Source organism: Nicotiana tabacum, chromosome 4, assembly GCF_000715075.1.
Source record: "Nicotiana tabacum cultivar K326 chromosome 4, ASM71507v2, whole genome shotgun sequence".
NCBI lineage: Eukaryota > Viridiplantae > Streptophyta > Magnoliopsida > Solanales > Solanaceae > Nicotiana > Nicotiana tabacum.
Genome location: NC_134083.1, coordinates 128,317,778 through 128,341,658, shown reverse-complemented (window position 1 = coordinate 128,341,658; position 23,881 = coordinate 128,317,778). Strand labels below are relative to the sequence as shown.

The following is a 23,881-nucleotide window of genomic DNA, read 5'->3' as shown; positions in this document are numbered from 1 at the left end:
CATAGAACCTATCAAAACACGAACAAGCTCACTCTAACCAAATGACATACCCCACAACAATAGCAGTGCTAAGTAAACAAATCTGACTCAATGTAGACTACATATCCTCAATAGGCCTACCTGTGGCCTCCAATCAATTTCGATCCTCCCGAAATAGATAGATAACCTTCCCAAAGATCCGCTAAAACCTATCCATATCACATACCATCAGATGTCTAACTCTGGTCATATCTTTATAGTCCGCAACTAAGGAATAGTCCTCCTCTGAGACCCCCATTCTCCAAATCACGAGAATATAGAAATCACCATATCAGATCCCAACTCCATCACTCGAATAACTAACATCTCCCTCATACACAATCATCTCACAAGAAATACGTCTATCATTCTTCCGTGCCATATAGAAAAATATGAACATCAGGAGTTGATCAACCAGGCGAGTACCGCAATACCAATGAAGCATCTGTAAGTCAAAACACAAGGCATCTTCTGAAATGCACACTCTTCTCAGGTGATACCAGATAGTGACAGCATTCTTCTAAACATCATAAACCATCCATATTGTTTGGAACTCATGACCTTCCCTTCGAAACTGAACTACAACCTTATACATAAAATTCTTAATTCCACACGTCGCACCACATATATCATACCATCATATGAAAATATGAGAATTCCATTATCAACTCTGAATCACAAGGAGAATACACATTCAATCATCCGAAAACCTTCCAATTGATCCTATCTAGGAGACAATCACGGTACTCAACATACTCCTCGTGGTGATAGAAAAATATCCATCTCAAGTCGTGGTAGAGATCACCGAGAACTCTTTGAAATCCATTAGCACACGACCAAGCCATCAGAACTGAATCCATCTAACTCAACCAAGTCTCGTAGGTCGCCAAACCCAAGAGTATTTCCACAAAATACCGGTAAAGCCTCACCACACCATAAGAACCAAAAGAACCGATCATACCATTATCATACTGATCCAACTTACTACCAAGTTGCTCTATTTATCTGAGTTCCTTCCGAATTACCTTTAAGTTAACACTTCTCCTTGCCAGTAGACTACGACTCTTAATCCAACGCTCACCACAAGAGATCCTAGCATGAAACCACATCGCCCTAAAGCCCATAAGTCATTGTATTCCCTCTTAAGCACCCCCAAAGTACCACAACTGAGATACCCACTCTAAGGAGACATTCTGTGAATCTGAAGTTCTTTCCTTAACCTCTCTGATACCGAAATGCAAAATTCATATTGATACAAAAATATCGCGAGTCCTGACACCACCCAATACTAGTCTCAAATTTTTGCCATTTATAACGAAAATTCCTCAAATACCACATATGCATCTTGAACACATTAGAACCTTATCAAGGGTCATCCACCTTATTCTAATCTCATATGCACCGCTCAAACGAGCTGAACGACATATGCTACATTAGCACACCAATACCCAAAGAAGTAACCTCACCTTGACGCACCAAAGTGACTCTATTTTCTTATCACATTACATCCATCACGAATAATAAAACCAAATCATTCAAAGATTTACATATATCCATGAATTGTAATACATCATGCATCCAGAAACTTCCTTACCTAAGTCAACCTCAACATCAACATCTGCAAGTCATAACTGATCCTCAAGCATGCCTCAGACCGAAACTAATACAACACATAACCATGCAATCTAATCGTCGATAGCTGGCTCCCCCACTTGGCTCAAAGCCATAGAACAAAGCATCTGATAACCCACAATACCCTTACTCCATTGCTACCATAATCCCACACTGAAATTCAACTGAATTCTTCATAAGCTCATGTAACACAAATCATAAAATGCCTTAAACCATCTGCTAAGCTTACATTACCCTTACTCTATTGCCTTTTTGGGCCATGTTATATATTCTGAGGGCATTAAGGTGGATCTTAAGAAGATTGAGGCAGTTCAGAACTGGACTGGACCTACTTCAGCTATAGAGATTTGGAGCTTCTTAGGTTTGGCAAGTTATTATCATTGGTCTGTGGAGGGGTTTTTTATCTATCATAGCCTCATTAACTAAGTTGACACGGAATGGTGCTCTTTTCAGATGGTTTGACGAGTGTGAGATGAGCTTTCAGAAGCTCAAGACTTCATTAACCACATCCCCAGTGTTGGTATTGCCTATAGGTTCAGGATCTTATACTGTGTATTGTGATGCATCGCATATTGTGTTGGCGCAGTATTGATGCAGGATGGTAGGGTGATTGCCTAAGCGTCTCGACAGTTAAAGGTTCATGCAAATAATTACCATGTGCATGATTTAGATTTGGCAGTTATTGTTCATGTGCTAAAGATTTGGAGGCACTATCTATACGCTGTTCCATGCGAGGTCTATACCATCCATCGGAGTCTCCAACATATGTTCAAACAGAAAGACCTTAATTTGCAGCATAAGAGATGGTTGGAGTTGTTGAAAGACTATGATATCACCATATTATATCATCCGAGGAAGGCCAATATTGTGGTCGATGCATTGAGTAGGAAGGCTGAGAGCATGGGCAATTTGGCATATTTACCGGTAGTGGAGAGGCCACCAGCCATGGATGTTTCAGGATTTGGCCAATCGGTTCATGAGATTGGATATTTTGGAGCCTAGTCAGGTTCTCGCTTGTCTTTGTGCACAGTCTTTGTTGTTGGAGAGCATCAAGGCTCTCTAGTTTGATTATCCTCATTTGTTGGTGTTGAAAGACACGGTGTAGCGGGGTAGTGCTAAGGAGGTTGTGATTGGTGATGATGGTGTTCTGCGGCTTCAAGGCCAGGTTTGTGTTCCAAATGTTAATGGGTTGAGAGAGTTGATCCTTGAGGAGGCCCACAGTTCACGATATTCCATTCACCTAGGTGTCACAAAGATGTACCGTGACTTGAAACAACACTATTGGTGGTGGAGAATGAAGAAATATATTGTTGCTTATGTCTCTCGGTGTTTTAATTGTCAACATGTGAAGTATGAACATTAGAAACAAGGTGGGTTGACTCAGAGATTGGAGATACCAGAGTGAAAGTGGGAGCGCATCACTATGAGCAGAAACTGGTGGCTATTCTAGACCGGCAGGTTTGTAAGTTGAGATCTAAGAGTTTTCCTTATGTGAAAGTGCAATGGAGAGGTCAGACAATTGAGGAGGCTACATGGGAGTACGAGTCTGATATGCAGAGTAAATACCCTACTTTTTTACCAGTCCAGATACGTTTCTATGTCCGTTCGAGGACGGATGTTTCTTTTAGATATGGAGATTGTGACTACCCGATAGGTCATTTTGAGTACTAGCCTTAATTTATGTGTTCCGAGACCTCTCATAACTTCATTTGATTTTTTTTATTTCCGTGCATGATCCCTGTCATTTTCCATAATGTTTTACGTAAAACTTTGAAGAAAATATAACTTTTGACTTAAAATGAGGCTACAGTTGACCACGGTCAACATTCTTGGTAACTGAGGCTAAAGTTGACCACGATTAGTATTTCGCAAAATGCAAGCTTCGCAATTGGGAACAAGAGTTCGCAATTGCGATACCTGCAATTGGGTAAAAGAGGGAAAAGAGAGGACTTAGCTCATTTTACACCATTTCTCAATCCCCAAACACTCTAGAGGCGATTTTTGAAAAACTTTTCTTCCCAAATTCATTGGTAAGCAACTCTAATTCATTTTCTATCAATTCTCCATTACTTTTCATGAGTTGTTAATATCAAATCTATTAACTATATGGTAGAAATTAGAGGTTTTGGAAAGAATTTAGGGATTATGTAAAATTGAGATTTAGACCTCAAATTGAGGTTGGATTTCAAAATAAATTACATAATCGGGCTTGGAGGTAGATGGATAATTGGGTTTTGGTTCGGATATTGGATTTTAACCAAGCGAGCCCGGGGTTGACTTTTGTTGACTTTTCAATTTAGCTAAAAATTGAATCATTTTCACTCGTGGGTAGTTTCTAAAGCTTATTTTGAATTGTTTGAATGATATTTGGCTAGATTCGGTTGGTTTGGAAGCTTGTTCTAAAGGAAAAGTCATGGTTGAGTATTAATTTGGTTACGGAAAGAGGTAATAATCGTGTTTAACCTTGACTTGAGGAAATTAGGATTTGTTGATCTATTTACTTCGTGAATTATGTGTGGGGACGGCGTATATGCGAGGTGACGAGTGTATATACGTTGTCATGGGTAAAAGCATGCGGGTTGGGCTATTTACCTTTATGTCATCACCTATTCCATATTATCTCTTGTTACATACTTTGATTGCTACACGATGTTACTTGGTATCCATGCCTTACTTGTTACCTGACATTTAGTTGTTACCTGTTTTGATTTATTCATTTCTCACTCAATATCTGCTTAGCTGTTATATGTTACTACCTGTGTTAATTGTACATCTTTATTGTCTCATGTCTTTACTTGACTTTATTGCCTTTACGTTACTCATTACACTTTATCATGTTAGATCCGATTACATGAGCCATTTAGTTGTTCTTGTATTAATGAAATGTCGAGGTATGTGATTACGAGGTATTGATTATTCTCTATTTGTACCGATAGTCCCTTGATGTTCTGTACGCTTCATTTATCTTTTGTGTTGAGATTACGTTATTGGTTGTATTGAGTTGTTTATGTTAATGAGGTGATATTGTGAACGTGTTGCGCACCGCAATATTTTTTAAATGAATTGATATTGGGATCGGGTTGCACGCCACAACAAATATTATATTTATGTGGGATCGGGTTGCCCGCTGCAACGGAATATGATGTGTTATAATTCACTACTAGAAATTCGGTAAAAACCGACCAAAACAACCGACCAACGTTGGTCGGTAATGGCCAAAAACCGACCAAAATGCGACCATTTACGTGTGGACGGTATTTTTGTGGTCGGAAAGGAATACCGATCAAAGTTGGTCGGAAATTACCGACAAACTTTGGTCGGTCAATTAAATTCAAAAAAAAAATATTACAAAAAAAACCGACCAAAGTTGGTCGGTTTTTTCCGACCAAAGTTGGTCGGTATTTTAATTATGTAAAAAAAAGATTCACCATCTGGGAATCGAACCGGGGTCTATACTGTGGCAGGATACTATTCTACCACTAGACCATTGGTACATTTTGTTTTAAGACTGTCTTTTATTTGATTTATACTCTTTAATTGTATTTTCGCACGAAAATAGCCGACCAAAGTTGGTCGGTTTTATTAAAAAGTAAAATTACCGACCAAAGTTGGTCGGTTTTTTAAATGACCCGCCGAATTAACCGACCAATTTTGGTCGATTTTTTTAATATTAATTTTTATTTATATTAATTGAAAAACCGACCAAAGTTGGTCGGTTTCTTGAAACATAAATTTTGCGGGACTCAAAAATAGTTTCCCGCATTTTTGCGTCAAAGATAACCGACCAAAGTTGGTCGGTTTCGTAAAAAAAAAAGAAATTTGAAAACCCGACCAACTTTGGTCGGTTTTTTTACCGACCAAAGTTGGTCGGTTTTTGCCGAATTTCTAATAGTGATTGTAGGTAGTTGTAGTACTCTATTTTTATACTGTGATATGAGGTTTCGAGATGATGTTATTCTAGGGCCTTTTGTTAGTTGACCTTCGGGTCCCCGTATTTATGAGTTTACTACTTTATCTATATTTCTGTTTTATATTATTATTATTATTATTCGTACATGTTTATAGTGAGTGTCATATCATAACCTCGTCACTACTTCGTCGAGGTTAGGATCGACACTTACAGAGTACATGGGGTTGGTTGTACTCATACTACACTTCTGCATTTCTTGTGCAGATCTCGATATTGGTCCCAGCGGTGTGTAGAGGAGTATGCTCGGATCTGACTTGTCCAGGAGACTTGAGGTAGAGCTGCTTGGTGTTCGCAGACCCTGAAATCCCCTTCTACCTTATTTTTCTGTTTATCTTATTTCAGACAGATGTATTTCATTTAGACTATATTTGCAGTATTCTAGTCGCTCATGTACTTGTGACTCCGGATTTCTGGGATTAGTATAGACTGTGTTACTTTTGGTATTTATCTCATGTATTTTAGAGTTTATCAGCCGTTAATTTTTACTATTCTGCTTTTAAATTGTTAAAAAGGTTAATTAATTAGCCAACGTTGGTTTGCCTAGTAAGTGAATGTTATGTGTCATCACGGCCCCACGGTTGGAATTTCGGGCCGTGACACCCACACAATTTTCACAAATTTCTGGTATTATTCGGGTAACACAACAGAAAACCATGAAACTGGTGGTGATCATGATATGGTTGACGAATTGGAAAACGGCTGGTTGATTCGTTGAAACTGAAGGATGATCTCATATACAATTTTTGCTCATGCTTGAAGGCTAATTTCGTGATTGTTGTCACGTTTCAAGAAATATTATACTCAAGTACGATTCTGAACCAAATAGATATTGACAACCGCAAGAAAAGATGATAAGATTGAACGTGGATTGACATTTTTATTCACAAGATAAAAGGATCATAGTTCTAGCATATAAAGTTCAAGTATCTTTTCCTAAATCATGGTGATCATAACAAATATCAGAACACAAAATGCAACACCAACGTCTCTCCCTGCAGCAAACCATCTCTTGTTGCTAAATTTGATACTTGAACTTGACTGGACATCTGCAATGACCAAATTGTCAAAAGCTGTTAAGAACTGGATTAGTGTTGAAATAACAGCGCTATGCTGTAAACCCTAGTTATAGAAAATTGTATACTATACCGCCTATGTTTGTATTGTTTCCAGTTTTGGAGTGGCTGGCGAAGTCGATAAAAACCTGAGCGTCCGGTGAATTAGGAGCAAGTTTTAGAAGTGCTATCACAGAACAAATGAAGTAGAATTAGCTTCAAATATTAGTAAAGTCAATTAATGAACCACAGTTTTAGTAGTAAGGATGAAATAATTTGTCTGCAGGAGTATATGTAACTATCCTAGGTAAATCTCACAGAACACAGGAGAGATGCTAAGCATATAAAGAAACAAGCTTTGGACATATTTTAAAGTGATGAGATCCTAGCTCAAAACGGACAATATTACGTACCAGGGCATTCTGAAACATTAGTTGGAGCACCGCAGATGTACGGCAGACCGAGTGCTAAGGTGGCATTGATTTTGAAGCCAATATCTGGCTCATTTCTGTCTTTGACAATAAGGCAAAGACAATATTTGGTTTTGTGTAGATCTTTTCTGAGCTGGGCACAGCAAGCTGGGGTGGGAAGTTGAGCATCTCCACCAACATAAGACAAGCAAGATGATAGATGAAGCAGTTGGTTTTGGCACTCTTTTCTATCCTCCGCAAAATCAGAGCTTGCAAAACCAATCATCAACATAAGTAAAAAGTTTGATATTGTAACACTAGGGAATGCCATGAGTAGACGTTAAAGTCTTTAATTCTGTCCTTTTTCTATTTTTTGTTCTTTTTTTGGGTGGGTTTTTGCCCTGAGAGGGAGAACGCTTTTATATAAAATACCTAGAGCTCCCTAATTTTCCAGAAAATTAGGTAAGATTCAAGAGATGGGGGTGGATCGAATGTCAAAAGCCAAATTAAGCAAGTCAGTGAGTGGAGCAAGATTTTGAACTGATTGGCAATACTTGGCTTAAAATAAGGTTTCTTGTGAGTAGCTATTCCAAGTTTTACAATTAAAAGATTCTGAGATATTGACATTCTTATACACTTCATCAAGTTCTCAAGCTTTGTACTGTCAATTACGTTTACGTTCTTTTACTTCTACTTCTTTCTTTTATTTTATTTTTCTTCTTGTTTCCTTTCTTTTTCATGCATTACACTCTGGAAAATGGATTTGGGAACCAATTAAAATTGACGTCAAACACCGTGTATTGCAGATATTTAGGTATTCAACTTTCAAGTTGAGAACTATAAACTTTTTAATTAAATTTTTTTTTTTGGGGGGGGGGGGGGGGGGTGAGGGGGGAAGAAAACCCTTCTAGGAGTTGTAATCGGCGGTTTTCCTAATGTTACAAAATACGTAATATAATTATGTATATGCGTACTTTGCTACTACGTCAATTCCAGCAAAATTGTATAAAAATATACAACAAAATAGTACTAGATGTAATCAGCCATTTCTCCTGGCAGGTATAGCAAATATACCCATCTTTATGCCAATTTCCTGAAACGCCCATGCCCTATTATCTTTATAACGTTGGAGTATATATTTATACATCACTCAGGATTTTCAGTAAATTAAATCCACAAAACTGAACTACATTTCCTCCTCTACCCCTAAGCTTTTCTACTCGAACTCTGTAACCCTTTTCCCATTGTGCCTTTAGTCTAAAGAACATATAGTGACACGAACCGGATGACTCTTTGAAAATTTAAAGAAAGATTGATTAAAAACTATCATAATTTTCTATGTGATGATAAGGTGGCATGATACAAAGAAGCTGAGCAGCTACCCCACCACGGGATACCAACGTCATTAGTTACCATTCTTACAATTGACATATTTCTCCTTTTTGACTTTTTGTTCTTCTATTTTTCAATTCATCCTCCAGCAAGACCTGCACCAAATGAATATAAGTTATCATTCCCCTATATTTCTGGTAACAAAGTAAACCTCAAAGGGCAAAATGCTTAGTCGACAACAGAAAAGGGCTAGGTTAAACAAGCAATATGTATTTGAAACCAAAATTAACAGAAATATTGCATACCAATTGTCAGCGTCTAGTTCTAGGCTTGCAGCGAAACTCAGCTAAGAGTGCTATATGATCGGAGGACCACTCTGGAGAAGGAAGTGCTGTATCTTTTCTCAAGCTTTCCTCGTCCAAGAGCTCCAACAACGATTCAACAGTTAGAGAGTCCGCTGAAAGCACATAACAAACCACCACGCATATCAGACTAAACATAAAAATCTATAGATAGGTACATAAATTTATAATGTTAAATAAAATTACGACTGCATGCAGAAAGCATACAAGGGAATAAAAGACAAAAATATAACACGTCTTGGACAGAATCATGCAACAATACCAGAATAGAATATATAATCATGAGTCCCAATAAAATCTCTAGTGCAGTTTGTAAACAAGGGTTCATTGGTACTAGGATCCATCCTCCTCCGTTGCTGCTCTAGTCCAAGAACCACAGGCATTCGAGCGAAGGATGAGTAAGCACTGACCTGTACAGAAATATACCAATATAAACAAAATGTGAGTTGTATGGTCAAGGAGCTTATTTAGTCTTCTCACCAAGGGAGTCTAATACAAAAAATACATATTTTTTCCAGTCTGCTCTCTGGAAGAGTAGGGAACATGGGGAAGCAAACATATCTAGTTTGAAAGATAAGAGGGAAAATGGGAGCTTTCTAAAGTTACTGAAGTGATACCAATGGCAGTTGATGCATCAACTTTGTGGCTGGACGCAAAATACCAAGAGGGTCCATTGCTAAATCTGGATGCATTGGATCAACTTTCCCCATTGCCAGAAGTGCATGAGGAGCACTGCATTGCCAAGAGCTTTTATCAGTAATGTTACTGTTCCAGCTTGCTTTTGCATAAAATGAGGAAGGAATGGAGGTACAACTCTTAACAATGCCGATAAGGGGCATGGAATTTGAAATCAAGAAAAAAACGGACCTTCCGGGGACTGAATTAAAATCACCACAGACTAGCATTGGAATGTCAGCACTAGCAGCAATTTTCTCTAGTCCTTTTAAAAGTGTGTGAACCTGAAATGTAAACAAACTGCCAATTACGTTTTTAGCCAAAAAAGACAGTGAACTATTCTATATCTTAAACGAAGTAATAACCTGCCAAAGTTTAACATCCTTTAACTCTTGATGAACATTTACATGTGTGTTAGCCTGCATTCAGAAATGAAGGAACGTTTTCAGTACATGCGTGAACAGAAGAATATTACCACCTACATTTAAGTGGGTCCCAGAAGAAGAGAATTTAAAAAATAAAATTTTGGCTGCTCCAACCTTCAAAATAACATGCAAGAGATTTCTGTAATAAGCACCAAGCAAAAACTTGTAATGAAGATAATTTTTCTCCAGATCAATTGCAAGTTCACCACAGCATGGTAACTCCAATAAAAGAAATAATTTTCAAGGAAACTGACTTCCTTAGAAGAGAAAAGATACAATGCCCTATAACTTTTTTTTAATAATCGTGTTGTCTGGGCCAGTTTGCGCGCACCTCGACTAATTCCACGGGATACTTGTCAGCTCCCGGGTAACTTTGTCCACCAAGACGTGGCTAAATGGGAAGAAAGCATCTAATGTGTTTGCCTCCGTTGGGATTTGAACCTGAAACCTCATAGTTCTCACTCACTTCATTGACCACTAGGCCTACCCTTGGGTGCACACAATGCCCTATTATTTTCTCTGGGCATCTGTGTAAATTACCAATATGACAGCCGAAATACAATCATTTCCATGGTACTTCGTCAATGATACCACAATCACAGCCAACATCCATGCATCATGTATAGGGTAAAAATGGCAACACAAGTAAAAAAACGCAGTTGGTACAACATGGCACTTTAACATAGAGCGCAGCCATAGTGTGATATGGGTTTGTCCCGCTGTCAGTTTATTGCAACATGGTCCATGCACACCAGGACTGTTTCATGAAATACTAATGAAAGAGATCGCAAAAATGCTCAGAAGCCAAAACTGCCTATTGGCAGGGAAGAGATTTGACATTTAATAGCATCTTGCCATCAGTTACTAAAATCAGTTCTGATATCGCTCCCACACGACACCCCAGCTGCAAAAAAAATGGAAAATGGAAAAATATGTGTGTAAGAAGAGAGGAGAATTTCATTTTCTACCGTGGTCTGAAACAGAGTGAGGAGTAAACTTCTAAGCAAGCTATGAGCAGGAGCTAGCAGGTCTTTCTTAGGTTGCTCCTAAATTAGCAGTTTTTGTTGAAGATTATTCTTTCTTTTCATTGTTTGAAGATCATTCTTTCTTAACTTGCATATTTCCAAAACTGTTGTACTTCTCCAGTTTTCTTGAGGCTAACGTCATGAACAAATTAAGAATAAACAAGCTAGCAAGGTAGAGACCAATTAATTAAATTTTGTTAAAGAGTTAATAAGGAAGAACATATACTGGGAAAGAAAACGTAAGTAAAGAATAATTGGGACAAGTAATGAGTGTGTAATAAACACCGATTCGCACAAAAAAATCCTGTTAAACAATCCTATTTTCTTGCTAGAGTGATGATATTCCCTCTTTTCCCGATAACATTAATTGTTTGAAGATGATTCTTTCTTAACTTGCATATTTCCAAAACTGTAGTACTTCTCCAGTTTCCTTGAGGCTAACGTCATACACAAATTAAGAATAAACAAGCTACCAAGGTAGAGACCGATTAATTAAATTTTGTTAGAGAGCTAATGAGGAAGAACATATATTGGGAATGAAAATGTAGTAAAGAATAATTGGGACAAGTAACGAGTGTAATAAACACCAATTCGCACAAAAAATTCCAGTTAAACAATCCTATTTTCTTGCTAGAGTGATTATACTACATATGGAAAGAAAACTGTTCCAGGCATCACAACTGAGTCACAGAGCTCTCTTACTATCCCCCTCAATGATTAGTCTAGATATTTTGTTTCAACTACACTTCATTTCAAAGATCAATATTCTTCTTTAATTTCAGAAACCAGGATTCTTTCAAATAGGACAAACTGATATCACTTTGGAAACCTTAAAAGCATTATGCACATGTACTCCAGAGGACACAAATCTACAATAGTTGAAGCCTTGAAGGGACTTCAACTCTGTCAGCCAAGACCTATAATGAATATGCCTACCAGCCAAAAACCTAAAATGACGCCGAGGGCAGCAACAGGACATGCCATAATGCAAAATGGTGCTTCAGTCGAAAAGAAAACATGAGATGTTCAGCACATCATAAAAATTAAAATGTGAAACCCTCTGCAGACCATAATCATTTAAAGTGCAACCTTCTGTAGATCATAAACTTTCTTTAACATAAAAACCTACACCAAGGCAAATACAAGCACTAGGAAAACTACCTTCATTTATAGGACTTGTACCCATTACAGACCCTATCCATAATATTTCCAGGCCAGATGCAAAAATCTCCAATTTAGAAATCTATTTTGATAATTTCATTAGTCATTTAAGGAAATTCCGCGTCCGTAACTAGCTACTGATTCATCAGTGCAGTTTCTTTACACTAATACAAAAGACACAGTAAGAAGCTCTTGACACTAAGATAATTGAACAATACAACAAAAATGATACAGATGATAGAAGCCAATTTACAGAAATGTCAAAAGCACAGCAACTTGAAATAAAAGACAAACTGATGTCACGCGACATTGTAACAGGCTGTGAGTTATTCCATAGATAACAGCACAGAACAGAACACAGAATTTTAACACTAAAGGGAAAAGCGAACGGAGCACCAGTTCCTTACCACACAAACAAGTTGGCGCTTCCCAGGGTTGTCAATCCCCTGGTTATTGAACTTTGCTTCCAGAACCACAATAAGTGCAACGTTATCCTGTCAAGCGCACAGTAGTGAGATATAAGCCCAGTTCTGAAATGAAATTCTTCAAAAAACAATAAGGAACCACTTGACAAATTTGGTAAGATACCTTAACCAAACGACTTAGTGCGGTCTTCTTTTGGGCACTAGGAACTAAGGCTTCAGTCAAAGATTGAGCAGCTTTATTGAACTCAACCTGCAACAAGAGCATAAGAAGATTTCTTGTTACAATATTAATTCACGAATCATGTTATAAGAACTAAAGCCCATCACAGGAACACAGCTGCCGTACCTCATATTTTTTAACATGTGCAAATCTATCTCGGCGGAAAAATGTGGCACAACCATCAATGGTATTTATATTTCCACCAAACACCTGCATATAGAAAGAGTGTCATTTAAAAATCAAAAACTGTCAGATACAAAAACATACTAAGCACCACGAACCTCAGCTGTTTTCCTTTTGAACAGAGCTTGATAACCATGTTTGTCCAGCTCAGGAGCGAAGAATTCCTCAAAGTGATCACTCTGAACCTGAAAATGGAAACATACAGCATTCAGATACAGGTATTTATAAGTCCAAAGGAAGGCAGTTCACAACACTCATTTAACATGACAATTATATTGGAAGACATATCTAGATGTGGAAAAAAAAACAAATCCTTTAAGAAGAAACTGATTATGCATGCATCAAATTCAGGAAGAAAATATATTTATTTGACCTAAATAAGAGCATATTTCAGGAAAAGGAAATTCAGTAACGCGGTTTTAATGAAGTGCCGGGGCCAGTGTAACCCTTTCAGGAATTGCAAAGAAGCTATTATACACTCTTAAAAGGTCTATCTCCTCTAAATCACTATATAGCAGCACGAAGCTACCCTCCAGAGGAACATGAAAAATTTCTCACACCTCCTGGTCTATCATAGCCAAAGCTATCCAGAGGTACAAGATCCAAGTAGATCAATCAAGTAATTACATATTATAATTTATCTGATGTTATAGCTACCTCTTGAAGGCAAACAATGTCAGCACGATAGCCAATTATTTCACGCAATAGATTTTGTCTCCGATAAGTCCAAGTAAGAGCCCAAGAGGGACAATAACTGTACAATTCATTTGTTGCATATGCATCAGACAGAATGTTGTATGAAAGCACAGTAAAAGTTCCTGAAGATGATAAACGACTATCTAAGTCCAGATGCACTGGTATATCAAGCCCATTAACTGAAATCAAGCGACGTGGAGTAGGAGATGGAGCTGGAATCACTCGAGACGTTAACACGGTACTAGCATGTCCAACAGGTAATTTGGTTTCTGCATCGATGACAGCACATTCAAATTTAAGGACGTGACCAATATCATCTGCAGATGGTGTGTAAGTTTTAGAGTGTCCAACTTCAAACCAAGTTTCACCACCGTTTCTTTGAGCTACAGCTGCAGGATATAATGGTGCCGTTCCATTTGTCAAGCTACAGCTTGATTGCGAAGAAGTCAAGCTCATATTAACACCAGATCCTGTACTATTGAATCGCCCAAATAATTCTTCCTCCTCATTTCCGTTTTCATTCACAGCACTAGCAGCACGTTCATGCAGAACACGATGATGCTGCCATGCATCTGAGAAACATTTTGGCGAGCAATGATAACTCTTGGCAACGGGGATTTTGGCCTTCACACATCCTAGGCATTGCAATGTAGCTTGCTCGGATGGGTGGACGCTGCAGATGGCAACTTTTTTATCACTTTGTATGCGGTACCTGCAAAAGAAGTCATATATCAAACAAGTAAAGGATAAAGAGTTCAATAGATATTGTTTTTCTTGGCAGCAAGGAGAAATGACAGTTCAATAACATCTTTTTAGTGGAGAGAATTGTCATTTTAAGTTAATAAGCCAAGGTGCCAGCAGTCAGCTATTATTTCCATGGTATCAACCATAAAAGGCTAAATGTTTTAGCAAACACCAGGTAGCAATCTAGTAACCACATGAGGTTGATTGCTAAGCTGTTCTCAGTGCCCACATGTTTGATTGTTTAGCTGTTTTGGGATTTTCTTTTCGCAAACATGAAACGGCCTACTGGATAGGAAATTATTCATCTTTCTAAGAGATGTTAAAAGCATACATATCTCCATATTAAATACAGATTACGTAATATAAGATCTCGAGGGATAGAAGTCTCGACGAAGACACTACTGGGTTGATACATTAAGAAGTCAACACTGAAAAGTATAAGTGACAACATATACTTGTAAACGACATCTGATTTGTCATTGAATATTTTCCAAAGTGAGTCATTTGTCCTCATTTTTCTTTTATGTATCCGCTTCTGCAGCGCCAAGGTCTGCTAGGGTTTTAAGCGTAAACATTGTAGTGTTGTCAAAGGCGCGCTTAAAGCGTGATTAAGCCTGAAGCGAGGCTCAAGACATGTTGAGCACCTCCCCACGCTTAGCGGACACTTCCGTGTCGTCATCAGGGTTCTAAGGTATACTTCCTTGCCAATGAGCATAATCCCGAAAAGGCGAGACAAAACAATTGATATTTCACTTTCTTATAATTTTTTTCAATTTCTTTATCCATATATTTATTATTTATGCTTATTATTATTAGTCTTGGACTACACATACATATTTGTACTTTTTCTCCCTCGCGCCTTTTTTCATTAAAGCCCGTGCTTTATTTGTGCTTAACGCCCCAATGGACTTTAGAGCTTTTTTGCGCTTTGCGCCTTTGATAACGCTCTAGACGCACTTAAGTAAAGAAAGGCATATTAAAAAATAAAATATATATCACATATATGTAACATAGAAAAAAATAATATAAAAACAAAAAATAGTACAACAACAACAACAAGAACAACCCAGTGAGTTCCCACAAGTGGGGTATGGGGAGGGTAGAGTGCACGCAGACCTTACCCCTACCCCGGAGAGTAGAGAGGTTGTTTCCGAAAGACCCTCGGCTCAAGAAGACAAAAAGAGACAATATATAGTACAGGTATCATCAACATCCATAATTAAAATGCCCATAAAGCATCAAATGTTTTCAGAAGCAAAAATCAAACATCACTATTTCTATAAAAAGAACCCTCTTCTACTACCACCAAGGCTTATAATCTAATGGTACCGGTGGGAGCAATAGGCGTGGATTGAATTCTCACTATCCCCTTCCCCTTCCCCTTCCCCTTCCCCTTCCCCTTCCCCATGTAAGGGAACAAATTTTAGAAAACCCGCTCCTACTATGATCCTCAGAGTATAATGGGAGGAAATTGAAAAGGAAAAAAAATTTATGAATCTAGCTAACAGTTTAATTATAGAGATAGGTTGGATACTTGGCTGATGAAGAATTCTTCTTTTACTTGAACTTTTAGTCCTTTCCCTCTCCAAAAAGAATGATACCTTTCTAAAGAATGATACAAAAAATAGTAATATAGACAAAAGAATTGGAAAAATTGCAATTAAGTGAAATATATGGAAAAAAAACTCCATTTCAGTTTTAAAACATTTAAAAGTCTGATTCAGATGCAAACAATGAATTTTTAATTTTTAATTAAAATTTTGCAACTTTTCTTATACTAAATCCTATTTTCCTATTCCTAATTGTTAACATATACATCCATAACATTTCCATAATAATTAACAGTCCATAGTTTTGCCAACTGTATTTATTGTTTAGTTCCACTTTTTTCAAAACATAGTTCTCCGGCGACGTGGCGCACATCTTAGTGCCTTTGTGCCTGCATTAGAGCACCGCCTAAGCAAAGTGAAGCACACAGCTTGGCTGCAACTAGCTTCAAACTCTAGTGTTCTTCCAGCAAGCCAAAACCGTTATGTTTATTGTCGTCATACTTGTGTGCATTAATGTAAATGATTTTACACAGTCAACAAAAAGATGGAAACCAACAAGCTGCAAAGCACTAAGCCCACATAAGAAACCTTTTTTACTAAATGCACCTATGGAAATTGCGCTAAAATGGAGATGAAAACTTTTGTTTATGTCAACGTAAGGAATGAAACAAAATAATTCTCCAAAGTTTAAATAAAGTAAGACGAATGAGCGACATCTCGAACATTCTACATTTTCGAAACTCCGAGGGCCAAAAACTTTAAAATGATGCACAGTATTATGTTTTATCTGTTAATATTAAAAGTATTTTTATTGATATTTTTCTCCAACCACTGAAATTCAATAACATCTACGTAGTTATGCAATTCCAGTTTCAAGATTTATGGTGCCATTGCATTCTAAACCTTTTGTATCTAATGCTTCCACAAGCAATGCTCAAAGTTTTTTAGACGGCAACATGTCTTCAACGATTATAAACATAAATCGCCTGATTTATGACAAGTCTCTCTTAAAGCAAAAAACTAAAAATTTTAATAAAAGTTTCTTTCACTAATGAGATATAAGATACATACGCTATCAAAATCGACAAGTAAAAGCTCTTGTTACTATAATGCCATCGTATTGTGAAAAGTTATGGAAATAGACCGTTCGAATTTCTTTTGATATGATATAGCCACTAAACGCTCTATAAAGTCGAGCATCACATATTCACTTTGTTTTTTTTGAAATCTGAAATTGAAAAATCATTATCTTCACTGAAATATGTTTCAATATAACATTCAAACTTGGAAGCACGATCTTTACCCGGCTTAACCACTAAGAACCCCATTGCGCAAGGAACATAAACGTCGTCGTGGAGAGCAGCCTTTATAGCGGCAACAATGAACATGCTCCTTTTTATTTTCTTAATTGCTTTCAGTGCAGGTATATCATCAACACAACGACTCTTCTAACCATAGCTTCTTAAAAAGGTTACTTTTTTCTTTTTCTTTTTTTAAATAATCGAGAACTCTTAGAGGGCCAGCTGGAACGTAGTTCTTTTTCTTATTCTTTTTATTTTCTTAACTGCTTTCAGTGCAGGTATATCATCAACACAACGACTCTTCTAACCATAGCTTCTTAAAAAGGTTACATTTTTCTTTTTTTAAATAATCGAGAACTCCTCGAGGGCCAGCTGGAACGTAGTTCTTTTTCTTATTCCTTTTTGGGGGTGTGATAACAAAAATGTTACATATACGTCTTGCATGTTTAGTTATTTAGATCGTAAGAACCTATTTGGGAACTTGACACTAGGATTAGACATAGCCAATCCTACTTTTCTAGTTTGTCTATTTTAGGTCTAGTTCTATTTAACCTTTGTTGTGCAAAAATAGGATGTAATCAGGATTTCATTTCACCTTATCTGGCAGATTAATTCATCTGACTAGATTATTGTAATAAATGGCAAATATGATATTAAGTATACAACCTAATATGTATAAAGTACCATAAAAGAGGCTCTTTTGCCTAAGATCAAGTATTCACTCGCTGAATTTGGATTCAGGAATTGCACAAGCATGTAATAAAACACATAGAGAAGTTCCACAATTGGAAAGTCATTAGAGAGAATAAAAATCTACAGTTCCTCTAACGGACATGATGACGTTATGTCATCCACACTAGCAACGCATGCAAGTTTGTTGACTAGTGAAACACATGGAATTCTTCCAATCCTATTTCAGTGCATGCACAGTACCATAAAAGGGGAATTCCAGTTAAATTATCCATCATATTTCATCTAAGAAAAGGATCACATCATCCAATTTTTTCTCTATTTTTTTTTTACAATGGTGGTACGGCTAGTTTGCATGCACCTAACAAACAGCTAAAGTGAGGATCACGTCATCCAAACAAATGATGTAAAGCGCACTTAGGCCCTGAAGCTCAGGTTGTCAGCTTCGTCTCGCTTAACGGTGCTTTAGTGTAAGCATCAACGTGCTAAGGGGTTTGCATTTTCACCGATTGGCTCTTATCTTTAAAAGCAACAGCACTAGGCAATAGATATAGTTGAAAAACTGACACATGAGTTGTTAAGAAAAAATCATGACTGAACTGTTAGTTATTAGCAATAAGAAATTAGAAATTTAATATAAGAAAATTAGCCACAAGCCTCTAAAGCCTACAATTATATCTTCTCATTTAAATCAGAAATTTAAAATGGTATTTGAACTTGATTGACATAATTTCAACTGCATATATATAGCTTGGTTATAGATTTTACATTCTTTTGTGTAGATAATTAGTTTTTGTGTTTATCGTTAAATTTCTTTTTTTGTTGTGTGTCTATTTCTTTTCTTTATTGTGCTTTTCTTCGCCAAAATCAACGCTTTAATTACGCTTAAAACCCTTTTTTGCTCTTAACTTTTAACTAGTTTGGCTCCTATACTAGATTGTGAAAGTAGTTGCACCTCACACTCTAGAATAATATCTCAGACTCCACGATAATATTATTGTGGCAATCAAAATTGTAGAAGTGAAATCAAGCCTTAACACATTTCCAATAATACTCTGGTAAGGATTTTTGAACGATTACTTTAAGGATTGGATTGGGGGAGGAAGGGCAGAGTTTACAAAACAGCAAAAAAAAACAAAAAAAAAAAAGGAACTGACCACTTATATCTCAAAAAACAGCCGTGAAGAGGAGCAGATTCAGGGATATCATCAGAAAGGAGTGAGGTGGCATCAGTGGGACGGCGCAACAAAACATAAGGCGTAAGTTCACAGCCTACTATTGGAATGTCCGAGGGGAGATGCACCCGCACCACACTCAGCATTCTTCTCCACCTTCTTCACAAATGGTATTTAAATTATTAAACCTCTCTTCTTCTATTTGTATCAACACTACTGATGCAACTTCTACTACTACTACTTTTAATAGTAGTGGGCGGACATGCGGCCGATCCGCCATCACCTGACTTCTGCACCAATCGCCAGCCTTCCTTCTCCCTCAATATCCCCAACTAAAAGAATAAATAACCACAAGAATTTACAACAAAAAAAACCTAGAAAATTAAACAAAAAAATCGAAGAGATCTTCAATGAAAATGGAAATGAGGGGAAACTTTGTAGGGTTACAGAGAAATTGATAAATTAAACTGTGAAATGGAAAAGAAGAGTTTAGAGAGGGGGTGGAACGGGGGAATCGGTTGATTGGATGTGATTTTAGGGTTTTACAAACAGATGAAAGCAGAGAGAGAGAAGGGGGGAAATGGGGGAAGACAATCGTGTCTAAGCTTTCTAAATTCAATAGTATAGGGGAAGAGCCGAAGAGGTATTTATATTTTTAAATTTTTATTACCACCACTTAAATTTAAATATAATCGAGAAAGCTCCACTTTTGTTCAAGTTTTCATACTAGTATTTAGTGTTTCGTTTTGGATCGATTTTTCTCTAAAAAGAAACCAAATTAAGTAAATTGGTTTTTCAAATATTAGAACCAAATCAAATCAATTAAATCGATTTTTTATCGATTCGATTTTTGTTAGTTTTTTAGTTATTTATCGGGTTTTTTCTTAAATATGAGACATACCAAACACGTATTCCGGTTACTACATTTTTAACGTAACATTATCAAATCAATTGTTCTTTGAGAAATCTATCATTTACCAAGATGTATGGATAATAATTGAATCAAATAGTGATGAATAATTTAATTACTCAATTAAAAATTAATTATTTTTAACAAAAAATATTTTTTTATATTTAGCAAAAGAAAACTACCATCAAACTAGAATGTAAAAGCAAATAATTAGATTATTATAATAGCAAAGAACTAGATTAAAAATACAAACGACTAAGTGTATCATAAAATTTTAGAAATTTTATATAAAAATATACATATATATAAATATAAATAATTATTTAAATAGCTACTTCAATAGTCGGTTTGGTTCGGTTTTTTCGATTATTTTTTATTTAAACTAAAACCAAATCAAATTTGATCGATTTTTAAAATTCAAAACCAAAACCAAACCAAACCTAAAAAGTATCGGTTTTTTGGTCGGTTTGGTTCGATTTTTTGTTTGGTTCAATTTTTCGGATTTTTATGAACACCCCTAGTAGTATTATTATTAACCGATGATCTATAAGATAGAATCAGATTTTTCAACATAGGATCAAATGGTGGTAATGGCAGTACTACTCTATGTTTAGCATACTCCTATTACTTATTAGATCTAAGAAATTCACCCTATTTTGAATATAAATCAGCTTGGCAAATGAGTTTATTTTAAAATATTTAATATTCTAGAAATATAAAAATTATTTACCTTTTCTTAAAGAGTTAATACCTAATATCCCCTAACTTATTCACGTTATGCAAGTTTAATACTTAAACTATAGGGTTTTGTTGTTGCCCCCTAAACTATACCATTTCCTTTCTAAAACCCCACATTCAATGCCAAGTGCTACTGAGAGCAACTTTACTCATTTTGTATTACGTGAGAGCGAGAAAATATGCACAAATAGAGTATCCATGTGGCATTTTACATGTTTTTTTGTAGAATAAACTCTTTTTTTAATCTCAAAACTCTACGTCTTTTTGCTAATAACAGTAAACTAGTTGAAATACATAATCTTAGAACAATAGTAATACCAAAAATAATTTAACAAAAAAATGATAAATTCAATTGCCAATTACGAATAATCAACCTCGAATATTGGGGGCATCACCCTCGGATAGTTACAAGGAAAATACTTTGTGCCGACAGGGTCTCGATAGGTAAATTTTGTAAGGGTCAAACGGTCGAACGAACCATGCCTATGTATATTACTCGAGCCCTAATGGCAAACATGTACGCATGTTAATCTATTAAAAAAAGTATTTTTTTTTCCTTGCTAGATATTGCATTCCTTAGAGAAATGTTTACTTTACAATGTTTTGCTTGTGATCTATTGTGGAAACTGGCTTAAAGGCCGGTCACAACTAAAGTTCGAACAATTGACCCCGCACTCGGGGACTGCCATCCAAAAAATCGATATGATCGAATTACTAAAACCTCGAGATTGTAAGACCTTAAAAAGGTAACCCTCGATTTTATAGGCCACGGTCACGGCCACCCCACTCGGGGACTGTTACTTCGAATAAGTTTGAAGTATAACAGGGGAACAAGCCCAAAAAGAGAATCCCAAGCTAAAGGCTACGGCCAAATTAACACGGTTCAGAGACGTCCGATTTCCGTTATAAAACAGGCCTTTGAATATTTTCATAAACTGGTTAAAAAGGCTGCCCTCGGCTGAATTACTAAGGGTCTCGACAATATCGACCCTCGAAAAGCCTAATGGGTACAAAGTCGTTCAAACTTTCAAACAAATTCTTTATTTTATGCTAAGGCATTACGAAACAAAGGGTCTCAATAATAGTTCGAACTTTCGAGCAAATCCCTTATTTCATGCTAAGGTACAACAAATTTTATATGATTAAACAATAAACTTTTCAAGCCAAAAAAGGGGAGAAAGTCATTCTTTTTACTATGGTCGTATCGGCCTAATTCAAGAGCCTAAATGGTCATTTTATTTCTGAGTTCGAGAAATCATCCTCACTCAATTAAAACCTAAGGGTCACCCTACTTCGAGTTTGAGCAAGTACTCACTCGATTAAGACTACACTAGTCCGACTTCGGTCTAGTTGCCTAATGTCCCAAACTTATGAGCAAAATCTCCATAAGGCATGAAGGCATGAATGAAATAGAATTTTCACGAGGCAGAAAATAGAATAAAGACAAGTCAAAAAGAAAAAAGATCTTTTATATATATACGAAGATATTTACAAGGACCGACCAGGGTCCCGCACAAAAAATCAAAAAAGAAAAAGCCCAAGATTCTTAATTTTCCTCAGGGGCAGCTTCTTCTCCATCGAGGTCCTTCCCATTCTCAGACCCGCTCTTGCTGCCATCATCATCATCATCATCACCGGAAGAGGCCAGCGCTCTAGCATCGGCTTCATGCTCTCAAGCCTTTATTATCTCGTTGGTAAGATCGAAATCTCGAGCGTGGATCTCCTCGAGAGTTTTCCCCCGAGATTGGCATTTGGCGAGTTCAGCAATCCAATGTGCTCGAGTTTGAGCGGTCTTGGATGCCTCTCTCGCTTGGACTTGAGCGGCTTCAGCATCGGCCCGGTAGACGGCCACGATCGCCTCTGCCTCGGCCTTTGCCTTTTCGGCATCAGATTTGGCCTTTGCAAGTTCGGAAGCCAACTGACCCTCGAGCTCCTCTATTTTCTTTGCCTGGGCTGAGCTCTTCTCCTTCATGCCTCGAAGCTGACTTTCGACCGACGACAATTGGGCTCGAGCAGCCTCTGTTTCAGCAGCAAAGCGGTCCATACTTTCTTTCCACCCCAAGATCTCCGCCTTCATCATGTCGACCTTCTCGTGGAATTGCTCGATCCTTTCGACCTTCTGCTGCAGTTGTGAGACTGAAATGTTAGCCACCGTTCCCGAATCGAGCCCATGAGCTTTTAAGATTTTTATTACTTTCTCAATCAGGTCGGTCTGATCTTTGTGAGCCGTGACCAACTCGGCTCGGAGGTCCTTGATCTTTTCTTCTTTTGCCCACCGAGAAGGTTGAGGGCATTCCTCTCCTCGGTAAGCCTTTGAATGTCAGCCTCATACCGACTCAGCTCAGCTCGAGACCGAGAAAATTCTTCCCGATTAAGCATTGAGGCCTACGCAGAAAGAAGAAAAGAAGTTAGACGGGAAGAGAAAAATGAACACAAAGGTAATACCAACAAAGGGAGTTAAGGATTACCCAATTTAGAGCATGCTGCGCTTCGTTTGAAAAGGCTCGATGCCTCGCCCGAGTCCTTCCTCGAGACCTCCAAGTCGCTCAGGCCGGTAGCATCTTCGACCCTAGTAAAGTAATCACGGAAGAGGTCCTCCCTTCCGTGGGTTCCTTCGATGGAGGGGGTCTTCAAGGCCCGAGCCTCTTGAATCATCTCCTCAGAAAACGAGAGGAGCAGAGGTGAGCCTACAATTTCTATTGCCTCGAGTGGATCATTTGGTGCATTCTCTCCATCTCGAGGGGGCTCGAGACTAGCCTTTACAGCCGTACCCACCGTTGGCTCATTATGGTGGGAGGCATCTTCAATCCTCAATGACTCGGGGACTTCGCCAAAGTCTTTTCCCTAGATCCCCTCATCTAGAGATGGAGCCTCTGCAGCATTCACCGATTCAGTGGTCTTTGCGGCCTCGGTGCTCATAACCACTCAGGCCACCATCCCGGAGTCGTCTTTTTCCTCTTCTTCCTCTTCCTCCATTAGACGTCGAACATAGTCTTCGGTCAGAAGGATGATGTTCTTCTTCAGCTTACGAGCCTTCTTCTTCTTAGGTTCTGGATCCTCGGAGGTTGAGGTCTTTTTCCTCCTTTTGTCCTTCGCCGATTTCGATACCAGGATCGAAGTCTCCTCCTCACCAGATAGGGGCCTCATGACCGCATACTTTCCCAGGCCTGTACACGAGAAAAATTGA

The 23,881-nt window shown here is 37.6% G+C and overlaps 2 protein-coding genes across 2 annotated transcripts; both read right to left on the bottom strand.

Annotated features, from left to right (window-relative positions):
• Positions 1–6,472: 6,472 nt before the first annotated feature.
• LOC107819160 (non-specific lipid transfer protein GPI-anchored 14-like) lies at positions 6,473–7,547 on the bottom strand. Its single transcript, XM_016645247.2, has 3 exons — positions 7,086–7,547; positions 6,767–6,859; positions 6,473–6,666 (listed from the first exon to the last, which is right to left on the bottom strand). Exons 1-3 carry the CDS (start codon positions 7,411–7,413, stop codon positions 6,554–6,556), a joined length of 534 nt encoding a protein of 177 aa, XP_016500733.1. The 5' UTR covers positions 7,414–7,547; the 3' UTR covers positions 6,473–6,553.
• Positions 7,548–8,171: 624 nt separating this feature from the next.
• LOC107819159 (carbon catabolite repressor protein 4 homolog 1-like) lies at positions 8,172–19,673 on the bottom strand. The gene is made up of 12 exons (XM_075252425.1): positions 19,029–19,673; positions 13,548–14,298; positions 12,989–13,075; positions 12,834–12,917; positions 12,651–12,737; positions 12,470–12,556; positions 9,817–9,870; positions 9,644–9,735; positions 9,394–9,508; positions 9,039–9,186; positions 8,720–8,871; positions 8,172–8,569 (listed from the first exon to the last, which is right to left on the bottom strand). The coding sequence occupies exons 1-11, from the start codon at positions 19,190–19,192 to the stop codon at positions 8,726–8,728; spliced, it is 1,815 nt and encodes a 604-aa protein (XP_075108526.1). The 5' UTR covers positions 19,193–19,673; the 3' UTR covers positions 8,172–8,569; positions 8,720–8,725.
• Between the last annotated feature and the right edge of the window lie 4,208 nt (positions 19,674–23,881).